Here is a 22,807-nt window from a genome sequence, read left to right on the forward strand (position 1 = left end):
TCTGTCCTGGCCCTCTTCGGGGCTTCTCCAACAATATGCATAACCTCCCTAGTATATGCCTTTCTGGAATTTTTGGGCAATCCAGCAGCAGTTGAACCTCCAAAGATCATGTTTATCACAGGCCCTCGAGGGCGTCGCGGTCCTCCAAAAATTGCATTTATAACCGGCCCTCTAGGTTGGGGATTCCGCCCCTGATCGTCTTGGTCCCTCCTACGATCTTCAAAGTTCTTCCTTCCATTATTATTTCTGTCCCCTCCATCTCCAATATACTTGTTCAATCTTCCTTTTCGAATCAAAAACTCAATTTCATCTTTCAATTGCCTACACTCATCGGTGTCATGGCCAACATCTTTGTGAAACCTGCAATACTTGCCCTTATCTAGCTTGGCGGGATCAGCCTTCAAGGGCTTAGGCCAGCGAATATCTCTGTCTTTCTCAATCTCCATCAAAATCTGACTTCTAGGAGCATTCAGCTTAGCGTATTCAGTGAACTTTTGCCCAGGTCCTCCCCTCTTGGGGGTTGAATCAGGGTTTTGTTCGGTCCTAGGATATTTGTCTTTTGCAATATATTCTAAATCAGTTTTTCGCTTCTTGCCTCCAGTGGGCTCATTACTTACTACGGTCTTCCTCATACTTTCTTCAACCTTGATATACTTCCCTGCCCTTTCTTGGAGCTGCAACATGCTTTCAGGGGACGTTTGGCCAAGGACATCTTAAAAAACTCGTCCCTAGTTCCTTGTTGCAGTGCTATCATGGTTACCTTATCATCAAGGTCCGGGACTTTTAAAGCCTCCTTTGTGAAACGATTCAGGTAATCTCTCAAGGATTCCTTAGCTCCCTGCACAAGACTCATAAGAGATGCTGAACTTTTCTCATGGACTCTTCCACTGATGAATTGCTTAATAAAAGCCTGACTTAATTCTCTGAACGATCCAATAGAATTTGGGGGTAAGCGACTGTACCATCTTTGAGCCATACCCAACAGGGTTTGAGGGAAGGCCCGGCACTTAATAGCGTCATTCACGGGTTGTAGCAGCAGTGCATTAGAGAATGTCCTGACATGGTTAGCGGGGTCTCCGGTGCCATCATAGGCTTTGATAGTGGGCATCTTGAATTTCCTTGAGATATGGGCATTCATTATTTCTTCTGTGAAGGGTGGAATTGGATCATCAGGGTCTCCAAGGGGAAGGAGATTGCTTGGATCAGTTCTTGGAAAGACAACCCTTCTTCGTACCGGACCATCCAGGTCTATGACAGGAGGAGGATTTCTCCCCCTAGGAGGCATCTGGGGTCTGGTGGCCTGGTGAGCTTCCAAGTCACGCCTCAGCCTTTGGATCTCAGCCTCATGAGCCCTTATCCTTTCCTGCACTTCCTGGGGATTCGCCCCTTGGGTGCTTCGAGGGCGTTGCCTTCCATCGGCCATCGGCTCCTTGCCTGGACGTCTCCTTCTTGGGGCCACTTCATCATCCGAAAATTCAGAATCTCTCTCAGTGTAAGGACCAGAAAATTCCCGATCCTCGGGGATAGGAGCCAAACCTCGTATATAAGGGGGTGATTGCCCCCGTGCTTCACTTCGCCCAACATATCCACTTCCTCCAACGTCGGGGTAAAGGGGCATCCCATAAGGGGGGTTAGTGGTAACAACAGTTGAATATCCATACCCGACGGGTCGAGAATTCACAGGTATATGTACTTGTTGAACTTGAGGATTCGTACCTTTAATAGTCGGGGGAGTCGTCCCTTGTGGCTGAGATTGAGTTGCCCCTATCTGGATTTTCGCTTGAGTAGATGCATAAGTTGAGTGGGGAGGAATCTCCACGGTTGACGAAATCACCTGAGTTGTCCCTGATGGTGTTCCCTCCTCCAGAGCGCTAGTTGTTCTCCGTGTTCTCACCATGGTTGTTGTTCACTTCCCACAGACGGCGCCAAATGTTATGGATAAAAAACTAAGGTTATTATTTGTTGTATTTATTACTAAGATTCGGGAGCTCAAGGCCTTTAATGGCTGCTCTCGTGTTTCGTAGCTCAACTCTGCCTTTACGAGATGCCTACGTATCTCTGTGAATTAGAGAATCAAGCCAAAAAATGTAGTTCTGATTTGTGGGGCGAGACTCCTTATATAGATGTTGAGAGTCCTTGAATTGGACTTGGTATAGGAGACTTGGTGGGCAAGTCTCATAATTAGAATGGACTTTGGAGTCCTAGATAGTAGGAAACTGATTCCTTATCCTTTTAGGTCCCCTTGAGGCCAATCTACAAGGATTTATATCCCCACTAGGACTTATCTTAATAGCTGTTTTCCTCCTTTATTTATTAATTACAAAATTAATAAATAATCAGGGTTTTTGGGCCTTCTTTGTTCCATTAGGCCTGATCTGGTCCATCTGGCCTGATCAATGTGTTGACTTTCTTGGTCTGAATGTCATACATCTTCTTATTGGGCCTAGCAGCCCACACCTTGCAATATTTATTTATACAATCAGGATTTATTTATCCCTATCATTTAGCCAAATACCTCATTGCCTTCATTTTCTTCAATCTCCTTGCCAATGAAGGAGTTGCTTCAGCAGCATCAGAATGTACAGATTTCCTTTTCAAAGTATCAGAACTTTGAGCTGCTTTTACTTTCTGAGAAGTAACATTCTCAGCTTCATTTATCACAAGTTCAGATGCATGAACCCGTGCTTCAATTGTTTCCTCAAATTAAAATTTATTATTGACCATTATTAAATCAAAACATTCATCACAGGATAAAGTTAAAAATCGATGAAGTAAAGATTAACAAATTGCAATTAAAACATGCACAGTCACATAATTTGAGAAACAAAGAACAAATCTTGCAATTTAAAGGAAATTTCATTAGTATATCAGATGAGTTCATTTCATGAAATTTATCAATTACATGCAAAAATTACAAGATAATCCTATTCTAAGAATTCTTAACATCAACAGCCTTAGTCCTAGTCTAAGAAGACCTAACGACTAGCTCCTTCTGCTGCTGACGAAGAGCACTGCAAGACGGATGATCCGTTCTTGCTGACGGAGAGCTTCTCTCCTTTCCTCTTCTAGACAATCACAATGGAGATGATAGTCCATATAAAAGAACAAGAGGTCTATGTGAACCTCTTGTGAAACTGAGTTCCAGATCTCTTCAGGAATGACAGTTACATGCCACTCCTGTTGCCAATCATCACAACTCAACTCGATATTGAAAGTATCATAGTTCATGAGCAAGTTGAAACGAACCATATTTTTGATGAGTATGTAAAAAGAGTGAGTTTGTGAGAGAATGGAAGATGTATTGGCTGGAATGAATAGTTGGTTTAAATAGCCAATAGAATACCAAGGGATGCGAAGAGTATTTAACAATTACAAGTAAAAATAATGATCCTTCGACTCCCTAGACTGATGTGTAATAATAATAGTCAGTAAAAGATCTAAAGCCAAAGTTAATGGGCACGGGAAATAATTAACAATTACTGTGCACATGTAGGTTTTCAAGAAATACACGTTAACCACTAACTCATAATGATTATGACTATTTTATTTCACCCAAATTATTCTGATTTAAATATGACTGTTTCAGATTTTATTACAAATAAGTCAAGTAAAGAAAAATGCCATGTAAGCATCAAAGATTCCATACCAGATTTTAACAGTCATCAGAATATGGATTCTATACTCAACAAGTGAATATCTTTTTCTGTGATTCGTCATACAAATACTGACTTGTTTTCTTCAGAGTTTAATCATCAGAACTTCCATCAGAACTTGTCCTCAGAATTTATGCAACTGACACTTAACTGTTTCTCAAAAACAACTTAATCACCACATTAATTTTCATCATTCATATGGAGTGAAAGTGTGTGCATTCAGCAAGACAACAGATAAAGATTAAAGTATGATAAACTTCAGTATATCTTTGAAATAAGGCATAACTCAGAAAAATGCTTAAAATCTGTCATCAGTCATGATGTCTACTATAGAACAAGTTTATGCATGAGTCCACCTCAACTGTTTGTGCTTATTTTATGCATCTTTTGAAATTCCTTTTTACAGTGGCTTCTCAGTGTAAGTGAGTCACGACTGCTTATCAGAATTTATGCTATTATCAGAGTATTTCTCTAGTAATCATAGAGTGTGAAAAGTCACCAAGAAATTTTTTGCTTTTCTAATGCATGTTACTTAATACCAGCAATGCACTTGGGTCTTCCCTTCCACATTTTTACTCTATATCTCAAAAAAGTACCTGACTTTTATTCTTTTCTTTTCTTTTGATACGTGAGGCATATCAGCACTTAGTTCATTCTTAAGATTTACTGACATCAGAATTTGACAGATAAGAAACAAGAATCTAGTTTGTGACTTAGTAATAAGATACACAAAGTAAACTTGACTAAGCTCAATATCAGAATCTGCTTGTGTTAATGAGTTTCCACATAAACAACTAATTTAAACATGGGATTTCTAGTATGTTAAAGACTACTAGGTCAACATCTAGCACGGTTATCCTCATTGGATTGAATAGTCACAGAACATTCAAAACACTTATCAGAGTATATAAATCCACATCAGATAACAGTCAGCATTTAATGAAATTCAAATTAAGCACATATTACATAAAGATAATACAATCTGTAAACACTGACCATAAAGTCTGATGCATGAGAACAAAAACTATGCAGATTTAGAGAAAGAACCTGAAACCATTCCAAGTTCATTTACCAATCTTTTAAAAGTAGCTTCACATAGTGGTTTTGTGAAGATATCTGCTAGCTGTTGATCTGTTGGAATAAAATGCAATTCCACGGTACCTTCATCCACATGTTCCCTTATGAAATGGTACCTTATGCTGATGTGCTTTGTCATTGAGTGTTGAACTAGATTACCTGTCATAGCAATAACACTTTGATTATCACAGTAAATAGGGATATTAGAAAATTCTAACCCATAATCCAGTAACTGATTCTTTATACAAAGAATATGTGCACAACAGCTTCCTGCAGCAATATATTCTGCTTCTGCAGTTGATGTGGAAATTGACTTTTGTTTCTTGCTAAACCAAGAAACTAATCTGCCTTCAAGAAATTGGCAGCTTCCACTAGTGCTTTTTCTGTCAATTTTGCATCCTGCAAAATCTGCATCTGATTAACCAATTAGCTTAAAATATGATTCCCTAGGATACCACAATCCTAGATCAGCTGTACCCTTAAGGTACTTGAAAATTCTTTTCACAGCTATTAAGTTGGATCAGCCTGAAATCTTGCACAAAGACAGATAACATACATGATATCAGGTCTACTAACTGTTAGATAGAGTAAATAGCCAATCATACCTCTGTAGTTAGTAATATCTACTGATTTACCAGTATCCTTATCTAACTTGGTTAAAGTGGCCATGGGAGTGGATGCAGTTGAACAATCTTGCATTCCAAATTTCTTCAGTAGATTTCTGGTGTACTTGGATTGACAGATAAAAGTGCCTTCTTCAGATTGCTTGAATTAAAGGCCCAGAAAATAGCTGAGTTCTCCCATCATACTCATTTGATATCTTGACTGCATCAGCCTTGCAAACTTCTCACACAGTTTGGAATTAGTAGAACCAAATATGATATCATCAACATATATCTGTACCAAAAGTAAGTCCTTTCCATGGTTGAGTTAGAATAAAGTCTTGTCAATTGTGCCTCTGTGAAATTCACTTTCCAGAAGGAATTGAGCTAAAGTCTCATACCATGCTCTTGGAGTTTGCTTAAGGCCATAAAGTGCTTTGTCAAGCCTGTAGACATGATTGGGAAATTTGGGATCTACAAAGCCTGGAGGTTGTTCAACATATACTTCTTCTTCCAATTCTCCATTGAGAAAAGCACTTTTCACATCCATTTGAAAGACTTTAAACTTCTTGTGAGCAACATAAGCCAAAAAGATCCTTATGGCTTCTAATCTAGCAACTGGTGCAAATGTTTCATCATAATCAATACCCTCATGTTGAGAGTAGCCCTTAGCAACCAGTCTTGCTTTATTCCTTATAATTATGCCATCATTGTCAGTTTTGTTTCTGAACACCCATTTTTTACCTACAACTGATCTGTTCTTTGGACTTGGTACTAGGGTCCAGACTTTATTTCTTTCAAATTCATTTAACTCTTCCTGCATTGCTTGCACCCAATCAGCATCTTGAAGAGCTTCTTCCACTTTCTTTGGCTCAGTCTGAGATAGAAAAGAATGATAGAGACATTCATTTGAAGTTTCAGTTCTAGTTCTGACACCTACTTTAGGATCTCCAATGATTAAGTCAGGTGTGTGCTATAGTCCACTTCCTTGCAGATGGAAGTTGATCTCTAGAACTGGATCCTCCCCCATGATCCATGTTGTCTCCATCAGCATTTTCTGATGCGCCCCCTGTAGTTATGCTCTCTGAGACTTCAGAATTTGAATTTAATTTTTTAGGAGTTGAAGAATCAGAGCTTCCAGAATTATCAGAATTTGGCTCATCAGAACTAGATGAATCAGAACTTGAAGAGCCAGTAATAGGTTCTGATGCTTCTCGAAAGTCTTGAGATGTGGTAGGATCTTCAGCTTGCTCCCCCTGGTCAGGTGCATTTTCCTTTGGAGTTGTTACCACAGTTTCAATGACATCAGAACTTAATCCATTAGAACTTACAGGATCAGAATTTTCAGGATCAGAATTTAAATCTTCATTCTCAAATCTCAGCTGATCATGATCATCGAAATCTTCAAGTCCAGTAATCTTCTTATCATCAAAAGAGACATTGATAGATTCCATGACAACTCTTGTTCTTAAATTGTAGACTCTAAAGGCTTTTGTGGAAAGTGGATATCCAATAAAAATTCCTTCATCAGCTTTTATATCAAATTTTGACAGCTGCTCAGGATGAGTCTTAAGAACAAAACACTTGCAACCAAATACATGAAAGTATTTCAGATTTGGCTTCTTCTTCTTCACCATTTCATATGGTGTTTTTTCATGCTTGTTTATGAGTGTAGAATTTTGTGTAAAACAAGCAGTCTGCACAACTTCAGCCCAAAAATAGGTTGGTAGCTTTGCTTCATCAAGCATTGTTCGTGCAACTTCAATGAGAGTTATGTTCTTTCTTTCCACAACTCCATTTTGCTGTGGAGTTCCAGGTGCAGAAAACTCCTGTTTAATTCCATGATCTTTGCAGAACTCTTCCATGATTGAATTCTTGAACTCAGTGCTATTATCACTCCTTATTATTTTAACAGAATCTTTGACCATCTTATCCAGCTGTCTGACATGATCAATTAGAGTAGATGCAAGTGCAGTCTTCTTGTGCAAGAAGTACACCCATGTGTACCTTGTAAACTTATCCACTATAACCATAACATATTTCTTCTTTGCAATATACATGACATTGACTGGACCAAATAGATCAACATGCAGTAGGTGATAAAGCTCAAGAATTGATGATTCAGTTTTGCTCTTGCAGGAAGCTTTTCTTTGTTTTGCCTTCTGACATGAATCACAGAGGCCATCAGGAGCAAATATTGTTTTTGGCAGTCCTCTCACAAGATCTTTCTTTACAAGCTCATTTATATTGGTGAAATTTAAATGAGAGAGTTTCTTGTGCCAATTCCAGCTTTCTTCAATTGATGCTCTACTCAACAGACAGATTGCAGAACCATCAGTACTTGTTGAAAGTCTGGCTTCATAAATGTTACCATGCATGTATCCTTTCAGAACCATTTTGCATGTTGAAATACTTATAACTTCACAGTGTTCTTCAAAGAAATCCACATGATAACCTCCGTCACAGATTTGACTTATACTCAACAGATTGTGTTTAAGTCCTGAGACTAGAGCTACTGATTCAATGATGACATTCCCAAGATTGATCTTTCCATATCCCAGAGTTTTCCCAATGTTGCCATCTCCATAAGAAACTCCTGGGCCAGCTTTCTCCACAAAGTCTGATAGCAGGGCTTTATTTCCAGTCATATGTCCTGAACATTCACTGTCCAGAACTCGAATGTTCTTCCTGTTGCCCTGCAATCACAAAGACCACTAAATGTTAGTTTTAAGGACCCAGACTTTCTTGGATCCTTTGGCCTTTTTAAGTTTGTTAACATCTACAGCGGATTTAACATCAGAGTTTATGCTAACATTTTTCTTATCAGATTTTACAGTATCAGACTTTGCATCATGCTTTACACTAGAAGGAATTAAAGTATCTTTCTTCAAAGAAGGTTTTATCTGATAATAATCATAGTACAAACTATGATATTCCTTACAAGTATAAATGGAATTCCATATACTACCAAAATTAAAATAAGGATTTTGTGGCTTAAACCTAACAGACTGACTCTTAACTCCTGAATTTGAAGGTAAGGAGTTTATATTCTTATTCTTCCTACAAAAAGAAGCCAGATGGTTAGAGTTTCCACAGTTATAGCATTTCTTTCTTGGAGCATTAGGAATAGGCATATAATTGTTACTTTTATTCACTCCTTCCTTTCCATTCCTATTTTTCCTAGCTGCCTTTACCTTGTTTACACTGGTAATCTCTTTCATCTTATGTTTAAGCTGCTTCTTTGTCATTAAGCCTATGTTAACTTCAGTTGGTTTATCCTGTTCTAATTTGTCAGAAGTTGACTCTGCTATCACTTCTATCTCAATATCATTCATCTTTTCAGAATCAGACTTTACAGTTTTAACTACAAATTTAACAGGATTTACCTTTGGCTTAGTAATCTGTTTAACAATAATTGGCTTAACTTGTTCAGTTCCTTTTTCACTTTTTTCATCACCATAACCTAAGCCCTCTTTCCAATTTCCACTACTGAGTATATCCTGAGTTGCTCTGCCATAGTTAGTCCAAGTCCTGATAATCTCTCTCTCCTTTTCTAACTCAGTTTTTAGAGATTTATTCATTTTTAGCACTTCATCTCTCACATAGAAAGCATCATCTATATCCTTCTGAGTTTGATGGAACATAACTAACTCTTTTTCTAAATAATCATTCCTCTTTTAAAAGCAAGAGTTTCAGAAATTAATCTTTCACATGTTAAAGTTTGATCTCTATAGCTAATAAACATGGTTTTAAGATATAATCTCAACTCAGTAATATCATCAGTATGAAAGGCATAAGTTGTTTGAGGTACCTTTAACTCAGCAGCATCAAAACTGCTATCAGCATTTGCCATCAAGGCATAGTTCTCCTCATCTTCAGAATATGAGGTGTCTGTCCAGCTTTTCTTCTTTTTGACAAGTGCCTTGCCTTTGTCACTTTTTGCTTTCTTGCATTCAGGAGATATGTGGCATTTCTCACCACAGTTGTAGCATTTGACATTTGAGTAATCTCCTCTGTCAGACTTTCCTCCTTTGCCTTCAGATTTTCTGAAGACCTTCTTATCTGAACTTCTACCTTTCCTGGAGAACTTCTTTCTTCTTCTGAATTTTCTGTATGCTATCTTTGTGATACCCTTCACCATAAGAGCACACAGCTTCATCATCTCTTCATCAGCATCTACTTCAAGTAGACTTTCAGTTTCTGAATCATCATCATCAGAACTTGATGATTCTGAATCAGACTTTATGATGAGAGCTTTTCCTTTTCCTTTCTTTGAGACAGCCACTTTGGGGGATTCCTCCTCAGCATTAAGAGCAACTGTTCTTGATTTTCTCCCACGTCTCTTGCTTCTTTGATTCATCTCAAGTTCATAAGTCTTGAGCATTCCATAAATTTCATCAAGAGTAGTTTCATCAAGAGCATAGTTATCTCTTATAATAGTAGCTTTCAAATCCCAACTTTCAGGAAGGGCTAAAAGGAATTTTAGATTTGAATCTTCAATGTCATATTCCTTGTCCACCAGTGACAGATCATTCAAGAGTTTGACAAACCTGTCATATAAGTCAGTTAATGACTCATCACTTTTTGAGTCAAAGTGCTCATACTCTTGAGTGAGCATAGTCCTCCTGTTTTTCTTGATTGCATCAGTTCCCCGACACCTTGTCTCCAAACCATCCCATATCTCCTTTGCATTCTTGCATTGTATTACCCTATTTGACATGATATTATCAATGGCACTATGCAGCAAATGCCTTACCATTGCATCATTGGCAATAGATGAGATATCTTCAGCTGTGTATTCACTTTTCTCCTTTGATATGGTCTTTGCTGATTGATCTGCAACTACAACAGAGAGCTTGGTTGGCTTATGCGGCCCTTCATTAATTCTGTCAAGGTATTTTGGATCTGTAGCTTCCAGAAATATAGCCATCTTCACTTTCCATATGGGATATTCAGACGGTCTCAGCATGGGAACCCTGATAGTCTCATATTGACTATGGGTTTGATTCTTTGGAGTTTCTTCAATTTTAGCGGGCTTGGTTGGATTTTTTGCTTATTCATATATGATTGTTTTGGATCTTTACTGTATGTGTATTAACAGATAGGCTCTGATACCACTTGTTAGCTCACACAACACTGTAGAAGGGGGTTGAATACAGTGTAGAATACAATCAAATCGATTTAAAGCACAAGTAACAGAAAACAAATGTATTTGATATAACAAACTCTGTTACAATGGAACTGTTCTCTCTCAGTGATGAACAAATATTACGAGAGCTGCTAGGTTACAATTATTTGATCTTCTTGATGATCGTAACTCTTTTAGAGTAAACCTATGTCTGTGTTTATATAGACACACAGTTACAACATAACTTCTAGTTGATATGGAATATAATTTTGTCTCCTAAAATATATCAACCAGATATCTTATAATTTTTCTAGTCCTCAAACTCTTTCCTTGCATATCTTCTTCTTGTATTAGTCTCTATATTCTTTCCTGTAAATCAGCTTCCTTCCTTAACTGTAAGTCCTCCAGTACTTAAGTTCTGATATCCATCTTCTGATATTATCTTATGATAATCTAAGTTATGATATCCTTAAGTTCTGACTTCTAGTAAGTCCTGATTCCAGTAAGTACTGATATTTCCTGTTAGTTAAGATCTGAGAACTAAACATGAAACATATTAGACATGACATCTCAAATATATTCAACAACATGTTACGTCATATTTTACTTTACAAGATGCAGTAGTTTTGGAGGAAATCAGTTAACTGATGAAATGATATAAAATGGAGTGAATGGGTTTTTTATAGAGAAGGAAGACGGAGTCAGTATAAACACGTGGCTACCCCTGATACATCGTGGATATGAACATCGAGACATGACAACGATTTCGCAATTATGACCCTTTCTTGAAAACACGCAAACCACTGTATCTGTTGGAGAGGTAAATAAGCCCATCGCCCATGTAAGAAGAGAACAAATTTTGAGAGTTTTTTTAACAAATTTTGTTACAAGAAACTGGGAGGTACTTATTACGCCTAAAAATAAACTCGCTTAATTTCAGGCGTCGCCTCCGAAATATTTGATAAAAAGCCCTACTTGCAAGGCTAGATGAAAAGAGGGGAAGTTATTTTCTCTTAAGAGCTACTTGCCGACATTAAAGAAAAGGGCCTTGCCCTAGACTTATAACGCTATACCATTTATTGTAGTTGAAAGATGGCTAGGCTTTTTAATAACCTCACCTTTTGATGGGTCGAAGAATGTCACCCTTGGGTGGACTTTGATTTCGATAATCTCAAGTCAATGAATTAACCGCCATACCGAGAAATTAGCTGGGCTTTAAGCCTATGCCAATTACTTAATGAGGTGACCTTTTGGAGGTGACCTTTTGGAGAAAGAAACCTAATCCATCTAGATTTCTTACTCCCCAAAAAGAAAAAGAATTTGAGAAGAGTTTGAGGTGACCTTTTGATTTATGTGATGAACGAACCCTTGCAAAAAAGAAAGAATTTGACATTCGACATTCGATATTAATTGCAAATTTGATAATCCATACGATCTCAGCCATCACCGAACGCAAAACCCTAATCCTAATATCACCAAACACAAAACCCCAATTCTAATATCAATAGCCTACGCTCTTCAAAATCATTAATCACTACTACAATTTTAGTATCCTTCTGAATTTATTATCAACTAAATTCGTCCATTAACGGCGTCGGAATAAAACAAAATACTAAAACTATTTATCCGAGCTAAAAAATATTTATACAAATAATCAAGATAAAATAAATAAAAATAAAAAATAATTAAACCAACTAAAATAAAATATGTATTCTTTTGTTTTGGAGTAAAATAAAATAATAAGATATAAAAAAGCTTCGCATCTTAAAATTTTCAAATTCGAAAATATTTTTAAAAAAATTATATTTGATAAAATTTATTTTGTCGTTTTCGATGTCGCTCATTCCCCAAATTTGGATCTAGTCGTATAAATATGATTAGTAAAAAAAAATGACACCATTTTAAAATTATAGTAATCAGAGACTCAGAGACGAGAGTAATACGATTCCCTCAAACTCAATCTGTTAATTAAGCACATAATCGGCATTGCATAATAATCTGTTCAAGTCAAAAAATGGGGGCACCGGTGGTGAGATTTCCGATCATGACAATCATAAGACTCGTCGGAATATCTGTGTCGGCGCTGCTTTTAACGTGGACTCTACACTTTCGTGGTGGCATCGCTCTCATCTCCGATAACAAAGATCTCATCTTTAATGTAATAAGTCTCCTCTTTATGCTTTGTATACTTTTTTTTTTTTTAATTTCATTATTAATTTTAAAAAGATATTAACTTATAGTACTTTCAATTTCAAGCCTTCCAATTTTAAATACTCTAACTTAATTTTATTGTTTTTAATTAGCTTAATTCTATTATTGCTGATCACTCTTAATGTCGATGTTTATGCAGGTCCATCCGGTTTTAATGGTGATTAGCCTCGTGTTCTTGAATGGCGAAGGTATAATGTTTCAAAACTCTTTTTGGCGTTCTTATTGATTTCAAGTTTCTGAAATGTTGTGTCAATGCTTATACTGTATTCTGTTGATGCGGTGGTAAAATTATGAGTATTTAAATTTGTTGAAATTTTTTATATCGTATCTGTTTGTATGATCTTGAATGTATTTTAATGGCTCGGTTGCCTTTTTTTAAGAAAGCCATAGTGATTTGAAGATGTTCGTAGATGTACCATTATCGGCTTTATTAAGAAATTCAACTTACAGATTTACTTTGCTTCGTTCTGACCAGTTCTTAATTGCTAAGAGAATCCTGTTGACAAATGTAATCCATCTTTCGTGATTGACATAAGCATGTAAAAGGTCATTTGATCACACTTACACTACTGCATTCATCATCTCTTTTAGCATTTGATATGAAAGTTTGTTACTCGAAAAACATTCCTTAACTAATATATGAAATTCAACATATTCAAAATTATGTTCTATGTGATATGCTCTATATATAGAGTATTTTGTGCATATAGTACATTATCTTTTTCTAATTGATAAGTGGTAATATACGTAGTTATTATAATATTTCTATCAGTGTGTACTGAATGAGTGTACCTGTTCATCTATAACCACCATATACCGTGGTAATATACTTAGTTAGTATAATATTTCTATCAGTGTGTACCTGTTCATCTATAACCACCATATACCGTGGGGCTTAAACATCAAGTAGGTGACTGATTGCGTCCAAATAACTTAAGTAGGTCACTCATTGCAAATTTGACTCAAAGTGATCATTAAGTAACTTAATTTGATCATTTTTATAAAATCAAAACTTGAAATTACCCAAAATTGAAAAATGGTAACATAGGATGGTAGAGCTCGTTTTGGGCTTCAATATGATCACTAAAACTTTCTATCTGCCTCACAGAATCATGATGAAATCTGGCATTGATTCTCCCAACTTGTGTTATTTTCAAAATTTTAAGATTAAAAACGAGATTTCATCATGATTTTGTGAGTCAAAAAACAAGTCTTAATAACCATATTGAAGCCCAGAACGACCCCTACTCTCATGTGTTAACATATCTCGATTTTGGCTAATTTTAGTTTTCAACTTTAACGGAATGATCAAATTAAGTTAATTGATGATCATTTTGAATCAAATTTGCAATGAGTGATTTACTTGAGTTTTTTGTACGCAGTCAGTCACCTACTTGATATTTAACCCTATACCGTGGGAATAAAATGCAGTTGGATAATTTGTGGAAGTTCTATATAATTGATTAATTTTCCAGTTTAATGTCAGATTGGCAAAATTAGTTTTTAAGTTTTAAAATTGAGGATAAAGCTTTGTGTGAGATGCCTTACGAGTAGCAATGCTTGATCGTGTAAAAAATCGGGAAAAATATCAAGTCGGTCACTCGTTTCGTCCAAATATATCAAGTATGTCATACTTTCCAGTTTGCTCAATTTGATCATTAATTTTAAACAAATAAATCATCTCCCGATGACTAAATCAATACAAAATCTTAACTTTTAAATAAGTAAATTGATACCAATTTTCAGTTGGGTTAAATATCAAGTAGGTCACTTACTGCATCCAAATGTATCAAGTGAGTCATTGGTTACAAAACTGACTCAAATGAGTCACTCATTTAAATATTTATATCAAAAATATCACTCTATTGTTAGTCGAAATTCTTAAAAATATTATATATCGAGTTTTCCATATTTTTTGTTAATGATATTACATCGAAATGAAAGGTTACGAGTTCTACTATTTTAGATAATATTGTTAGATTTTTAAAATTTTATCAACTATTTATTTTTAATTTTTTGATTGTATTATTTGATTTAAATAAAAATAAATAGTAAATAAATTTTAAAAAATTTAAAAATATTATCTAAAATACTAGAACTCAGAATCTTTCATTTGGATGTAATATCATTCATAAAAAATGTGTGAAACTCAATATATAATATTTTTAAGAATTTCGACTAATGATAGAGTGATATTTTTGATATAAATATTTAAATGAGTGACTCATTTGAGTCAGTTTTGTAACCAGTGACTCACTTGAAACATTTGGACGCAGTAAGTGACCTACTTGATATTTAACCCATTTTCAGTTTGGTAGCCAAATTGAGTCAAGCTGGAAAGTAATGACCTATTTGATACATTTGGATGAAATGAGTGATCAATTTGATTTTTTACCGTAAAAAATCTTGTATTCTGTACAATCAGGTGAATTGACTCAAATTTGGGCTTCATCCGTAGAATGTTGGGCAAAGAGTTCTTATGACTCTATGTGATTTATTTTGTTCCTCAGTTTTGATATATTTTACTTGTTGTCTTAAAACTCAATTTGAAACGGATGTTGCTTTTACGGGCTTGTAGAGTTGTGTCTTTGCATCAACTGTGGTCTAGCTTAGTCTTTCAACCTTTTCGGCAGAATGGTAAGTTTGTTAATAGGATCACCTCATTTGTGTGTACATAGGCGTGTAGCGATCTATATTGTGTATATTGCACTTTGACTTTGTTGTTGCTTTGCTCGTCAGGCATTTCTAACCAATATTATTGTTTTCATCTTAGGCTGGTTTTCCAACCACCATTCCCGTTTTCATGTCAGTTTGGTTTACTGAAGGTATTTTTTTAGCTGAGGCTCTTGTAACTAACTTTTACTTCCCAACCTAAATGCAGCAATGCTAGCATACAAGACGGTTTCAGGAACAAAAAGCTTTAAGAAATTAGTTCATCTTACATTACAATTCCTAGCTTTCTTTTTGAGCTTGATTGGTGTATGGGCTGCTATAAAGTTCCACAATGATAAGGGTATTGATAATTTCTACAGCTTGCACTCGTGGCTGGGCTTACTTTGTGTTTTCTTGTTTAGCATCCAGGTCTTCTCTTAATACTTAAAATTCCTACTGCATTTTCTTCCTCTCTGCAATATGCAAATCAGGGAAATTCCTAAATTCTTAAATTTTCTGATACCGTGCAAATATTTTCTTTCGCGCAGTGGGCAGCTGGGTTTGCAACCTTCTGGTACCCAGGTGGTTCAAGAAATAGCAGATCATCCCTTCTTCCTTGGCATTTATTCTTCGGGGTTTACATCTATGCCCTTGCTGTTGCTACTTGTGCTACTGGGATACTAGAAAAAGCAACATTTCTTCAGACCAACCATATCATATCACGCTACTCTTCAGAGGCAATATTAGTGAATTCTTTGGGCATCTTGTTAATTGCTTTGGGTGGTTTTGTTATTCTTGCAATTATTTCTCCTGGAAATGGCAAAGGAGAAATTCTTAGAGGGTCAACAGAATAGGTTGCAGGAGGAAGCTAGACATAATGGTTGCAAATGATTCTGTATCGTCAAACTCAAGATTATGGATCCAGGTATACAGCTCCATAGCTATTATTGTCACTGAAAATTACTGTATAATCTTTTTTTTGGTGTTGTCAGCATTTTTTTTGAAGTTGGGTTTAGCTTCTATCTGATCTAACTTTAATTCCAACGAAGCAGATTTAGTTGATTCTCAGTTTCTTGTAAAAATATTAATCAATGCACTTGCAACAATTTTAATTTGACCGAGTTCCAAATGGGAAGAAATGCAAGCATAAATGAAAAGGATGTCTAAATGTAACAAAATTGTTGCCTGGACCCTGGGGAGACTACACACTCTTCACAGAGTTGGGTTTTCAACGGAAAACTTAGAACAGCTCCAAAGGATATTTCTCCACGTATGTTTCTGTTTCTGTTTCTGTGTCTTCACTAGGGATGAAAGTTTGATATCTGGGGTAAAACTTATATTGCAACATTTTAACCTAGTAAGATTGGGATCTACAACATTTCGACTGGTGTCTTCTTGTATGGTCTTGTATTTGTCAGGAGAGGTATCATCAAGCAGCAGCACTGAGGAAGGGATGTGAAGATGTGATCAGAAAAAACACGGATATATAATGAGCAACTCTTGCATACTACAAAAAAAATCAAATTTTGTAATTGGCTCCTACCAACCCCATTATTTGTTATGATATTCCCAACATAATTGAAGGTGCTACATCATAGCTGTAGACTTGAAAATAGGATTAATAAATAGGCAAATAATTCCTCCGGAAGCTAAAGGTTTTTCTTCTGATGCGAAATTAACACACCACCATAAGAGATTCAAAGTTTGAACTTGCATTTAAGCATTTACTTACATTATAAACTTAGAGATCTAGAGTAATATTGATTTCTTTTTACGAAGATGCATATGCTGTCATATGTGGCAATAAACTAGTATACACTTTATTACAATATTTTTCAGATTGTTATATTTTGTTGTAATATCAATTTCTGAAGTAATCACTTGATAGTTTTTTTTTTTGAACTGATTTACTTCATTAAATCAAACAATCGTAGGAAAGAGCCTTCAACAAACACTTAAGAGAAGACGTGAATAAATTAGAAGAATTTATTAAGGGATTTTAGCAATTTTATGTGCTACCTTATTAGCATTTTTCGGGATAAATACAATCTAACATTAATGTAAACTACCTTGAAGCTGTTTACAACTCTCGATGATCTCTCCAATCTCCAAATAGTTCATACTTTGGCAGCTGAGAATCCGACTCTACTGTTATATCATCATCCTGTCTTGCATTTCTTTGATCCATGATAAGGCCTCGCGTACACCAACAGCTTCAGCTTCAAAAGCTGATACCTCTCATGAGAATTTATGGTTTCTGGCTGCCATGAATTTGCCCTCGTGATTCCTTAGTACCATCCCTATCGAAAAAGTTTTGGCACCTGGAAAAACCGAGGCATTGACATTAATTTTAAAAGCCCCTTGTACTGGTGGTTTCCACTTTGGTTCTGGTGGTATATCTGAAAGCTATTGTCCATGGCAACCTCTGCTGTGACTGTTTTGCCATCCCATACCTTTTTATTTCTCCAGTACCAGATACCCCATATGACCACAAAAATTGTAATCAGCTCCTCAGTACCTACAGAACTAAGTTTTTGCAGTAACCAATCCTGGGCAAGCTTTGGTTGGCTTCGCTCATATGTGAGTCTCACATACTTCCAGCATCCCACAGCAAATCTGCATTCAAAAAATAAATGTGACATGTTCATCATCATTCGTACACATAGGACAAGTGACTTGGAGCTGGAACTTAATCTCGTGCGTACTGGGATAACATATCTACAGAATCGCCAAACAAACACTTTAACCTTTGGAGGTAGGTTTCTTCCAACCCGTACATTGCTGAAGCACATTATTCCAAACTTGGATTCAAACCAGAAATGATAACCTCCTTTAGCTGTATAAATACCATTATTTGCATTTGTCCACACCATTCTATCTGATGCTATACGCTGGGAATATGCATTGCTTTGATTGCATCTGCATCTTCTTTAATAAAATTACTCTGAATTTTATTTTTCCTAGCGGAAAAAGTAAATTATGAAAATTAATAAAAAAAATCTACTACCAGTTACACAAACTAAAATAAATATATATACTCAATTTTTTTTATATTTGTTCCAACATCCAACACAGACTACCATTTGCAGTGCAAAATAAATGTTTATTTAATCCATGCTATCTTTTCCAGAGAAATCCCAAGGATCTATTGAGAAGCCATAAAGATGAGATGATTGTCCAGCTCCATGACTCGTGGATGCCTCTTCTTCATGTTGATTATCATCAACACGAGAATGTTGGGTGTACTTTCTTATACCTTCCAACTGAATTGCAACTTCTTTCATGGAAGGCCTTTCTTCACCCCTCAAGCTGAGACAGTTCTTGACCAGTTCACCCAATGCTTCTAGTTGGTCTGAACTCCCTTCCCTCACCACTCCAGGCTCGAGAATCTGCAACAACCGATTCTCCTTTACTGAAGTAATGAAAAAGGTTGCAAGATTCTTCTCGTCTGCAGGACCTTCCAATAAAAGTGGCTTTCTCCCGGTAAATAGCTCAGCTGCACCAAAGCTGTAAACATCACTTTTGTTGGAATAATCTTAAATTTAGTTATTAATTATTTGTTTATTTAATTATTAGATATTTAGCAATAGATTAATTATTAGAGAAAAATATTATTTTAGAATTGTTTAGTAGTGGGGTAGTGGAGTTATGGAGTAAATTATGGACATGTAATTTACCCATTAATTAGTAGTGGTTAGTTTTAGTAATAGTTAGTTTTAATATGTTTGTAAAGCCTATATAATGGCTAGTTTAATTTGAGTTTTAGAAGAAGAAAAGAAATAACAAGAAATATAGCAGTACAAGTTCTCTGCAAAATGTAGGTGTCTTCTTTTTTCTCTAAATTTTTCCAACATGGTATAAGAGCCATATGATCCCGCGCTTATAAAACTCTTATAAAAATACACATATACATATATATATTATCCTTAATATTTTCCAGGGCATCTACAAATGCAAAAAATATGGGCATCTGGCAAAGAATTGTAGATATCATTTTGATGAAGAAAGGATGACACAATTGATCGAGGGAGAACCACTCCAAAGTGTTTTTGGAGAGAAAGTGCTCCAAAGTGTTTTTGGAGAGAAGTGCTACAAAGTGTTTTTGATGAGAAAGTGCATCAAAATTGATGGTGGTGAGAAGTGCATCACAGTCGAAGAGAAAGTGCTTAGTAAATTTAAGATTATGGGGTGAATGTTGAAATAATATTAAATTTAGTTATTAATTATTTGTTTATTTAATTATTAGATATTTAGCAATAGATTAATTATTAGAGAAAAATATTATTTTAGAATTGTTTAGTAGTGGGGTAGTGGAGTTATGGAGTAAATTATGAACATGTAATTTACCCATTATTTAGTAGTGGTTAGTTTTAGTAATAGTTAGTTTTAATATGTTTGTAAAACCTATATAATGGCTAGTTTACCTTAGTTTTAGAAGAATAAAAGAAATAACAAGAAATATAACAGTACAAGTTCTCTGCAAAAAAAATGTAGGTGTCTTTTTTTCTCTAAGGTTTTACAACAACTTTTATCTGACAAATGGCTTGTCTGAAAGTACTCTGGATCCAGGTAGCCTAATGTCCCTTGTACAAGGGTTGTAACCTGGGTCATGTCCATTGCTATAAGCCTGGAAGCTCCAAAATCTGAGATCTTGGTGCTGTAGTTCTCGTCTAACAATATGTTTGCAGACTTGACATCTCTGTGGATAATAGGCATGGATGCTGCAGAGTGAAGATATGCGAGTGACCAGCAGATTCTGTGGCTATTCTTAAGCGATTTTCAAGTGATAACCATGCGACTTCTCTGCTATTGTGGATGTGTTGAAATAGAGTTCCATTTGAGACATACTCATAGACTAACAATGGAACTTCGGTCTCTAAACAACACCCTAAGAGCTTCACCACGTGTCTGTGATTTATTTCTGTGAGAATGATGAACTCATTAATGAATAGCTCAACCTGGCTCTGGTCCATTATTTTGGACTTTTTGATTGCAACCACACGAAGATCTAATAAAACTCCTCTATACACCGTGCCATAACCACCGCGTCCAACAATTTTATCAGCTGCGTAGTTATTAGTGGCTTTCTCCAGTTCCTTAGCTTTGAAAATGTGTGGGGATGACTGGACTCAACTACTGTTTGAAGTAATTTGTTCAGTCAGTAGCAGACCACCATTTCTGTGAAAGAACTTCTCCCTCTCCTTTAAGAGCTTTCTTCTTTTAATGGTGAGATACAAAACACTTGCTCCAACTATTAAGGCCAATAAACCAAATCCTATAGCTGCAGACAAAGTATAGGACACACACATTACTACTTTATTTTAACTTTACAAACAAGATCGTACACAAAGAAGAGATTAATACATTTTCCGTGCATTTCTTTGTTCTTAAACCTTAATGAGTTGCAATTCTAAACTGTTGGAATATTATATTAGATTTTGGGAAGTCCTCCTAACATTTTAAGATTTTAGGAGAACTAGTAATTTAACATGGTATTACATCTCACGGCGGAAATGTCTCAAGTTCGATTACCATGAACATCTTTTCAATGACACAATATTTTCAGAGGAAAAATATATATTACCTAGTGAGAACTTGATTGCTGGAAATTTGGATTTCACAGCAATGCAACCTTCGCTATTAACTCTGCCATTGCCATAGTACCCGTGCGGACAAGAACAGTAATAACCCCCAATAGTATTGGTGCACATTTTCTCGCACCTTTTTTTGTTTGGATTAGCACATTCATCGACATCTACCAAAGAGAGCATCACAACAAATTAAACAGGCACAATCAGGATACAGTGTGCTAAATAATTATATCAGTACTGTTTTTGAGTATGTTTTGAATGGAGACTGACCTTGGCAGCCTGGGCTTAGGTATGGGTTGCCTCGAAAACCTTGACGGCATTCACAAGTGTACCCTAGAAGATCATTGGTTGAATTAATGCAGTTGGTATTTGACTGACAGGCATACCCGTTTGATTTTTGTGCTCCATCACAACTTTGATTCCCAAGTACCCAGTCAAGTAATACGGGAACACTATCGATTGTCCTCTCAATAAATGTAGGATCAGATAAATCTGAAGCACCACGAAACTTAAATCTATCCTTTTCAGCCAAGAAAGCATAGCTACAACGGTTAAACGACCAAACCCTGGTATGGTTGCTTATTGATTCAAGTTGAGCCTCGAAGTACTTTAGACCTTTTGGTATTAGTACTCGACAACAACCAATCCCGTAACAACCATAATTAAGAACATCCTTAGCGTTGATGCATTCGGAACTGCAACCAGTACTACTGTAATGCTTTTTTTAGGGTTGGTGATCAATGCTCGATCATCACAACCGACCACAGTGAAATCATTTAAATACGAGAAAGTGAAAGGAGAATTCAAAAGATTTGCACTGATGCTGTAGCTATTGTTTGAATCACCGGTTGGAGTGTAACACTTTCTGGCCATGACGTTGGGAATTCGCATATAAGAAAATGATATTTCACAATCAGTTTTAAGCAAGAAAGCCCTGTGAGGGTTGAAAGAAGTGTTACAAGTAACATCAAACCAGGGAGATGAGTTAATGGAACAACCGGAGCCAACTCCAATTCCAAATGGATATGGCACTGTTACGTTGCCACACTGAGTCTGGCATCCTGGCTTAGCAATGGTTCCGGCCTTGGTGATGCCTGGCGCGGATAACATCACTAGCATGGTGAAAAAGAGAAACTGCATTGTTTTTAGAGTGTGTAACAAAAATGAATAACTGAAAGGATCGATGATTAACTGAAAGGTATAAAGATGGATGATTTGAAGCCAAGTAAAAAGCGCTTTAATAGACACTTTGATAATTATTTGTCTTGAACAAAAAGCTGTATTAGTATGTTACACTAACACCCATTACGTCCTGTTAGAACATTGCATGAGATGATTTGTTTCCACCTTGATGAAAAATATTACCCACACTGCACATGAATTTGACTTTAAACGTTTAATCAAGTGACATGGGTACTTAAATGTCTTGATGAACTTGCCCCAGAATTTATACAGATCATATTACAATCACACCATGAGCTAGGCCAAGAATCAATTACGTAATGTACTCTCTACATTAATACTGCTGGTGCAGTACCTAACCTTGGTCAATGTTACAAACACTGACGGCTTTTGATGAAACTAACTTTTACTTGAAAGTTTTTCTCATTGTATGAAACTAATTTTTGTTATAAATTTACGTACCCCTGATACTAATAATTTAAGGACTTGTGGTAATATTAAAAAGATACTCCCTCTGTCCTATATTATTTTTCCCATTTTGACTTTCATTACTGTTCGTGGTAAACGATTGACTACTAATTTACCTCTAATCTATAAGATCAAACATAGTCATGAGTGATTTTGTTGAATTCATATTTATGAGTATTTTAATACAATGAAATTTTTATATTTAATACTAATACGGTATTAAATATATTAACAATCAAAAGT

At 35.9% G+C, this 22,807-nt stretch overlaps 1 protein-coding gene and 1 pseudogene across 1 annotated transcript; one reads left to right on the forward strand and one right to left on the reverse strand.

Moving 5' to 3' along the window:
- The first annotated feature begins 12,359 nt into the window (after nucleotides 1-12,359).
- LOC141718764 (transmembrane ascorbate ferrireductase 2) lies at nucleotides 12,360-16,437 on the forward strand. The gene is made up of 4 exons (XM_074521149.1): nucleotides 12,360-12,618; nucleotides 12,811-12,859; nucleotides 15,553-15,752; nucleotides 15,872-16,437. The coding sequence occupies exons 1-4, from the start codon at nucleotides 12,475-12,477 to the stop codon at nucleotides 16,175-16,177; spliced, it is 699 nt and encodes a 232-aa protein (XP_074377250.1). The 5' UTR covers nucleotides 12,360-12,474; the 3' UTR covers nucleotides 16,178-16,437.
- A 1,921-nt stretch (nucleotides 16,438-18,358) lies between these two features.
- Nucleotides 18,359-22,054, reverse strand: LOC141718825 (wall-associated receptor kinase 2-like; annotated as a pseudogene).
- Nucleotides 22,055-22,807: the final 753 nt, after the last annotated feature.

The sequence above is a fragment of the Apium graveolens genome, chromosome 4, assembly GCF_009905375.1.
Source record: "Apium graveolens cultivar Ventura chromosome 4, ASM990537v1, whole genome shotgun sequence".
In the NCBI taxonomy this organism is placed as follows: Eukaryota; Viridiplantae; Streptophyta; class Magnoliopsida; order Apiales; family Apiaceae; genus Apium; species Apium graveolens.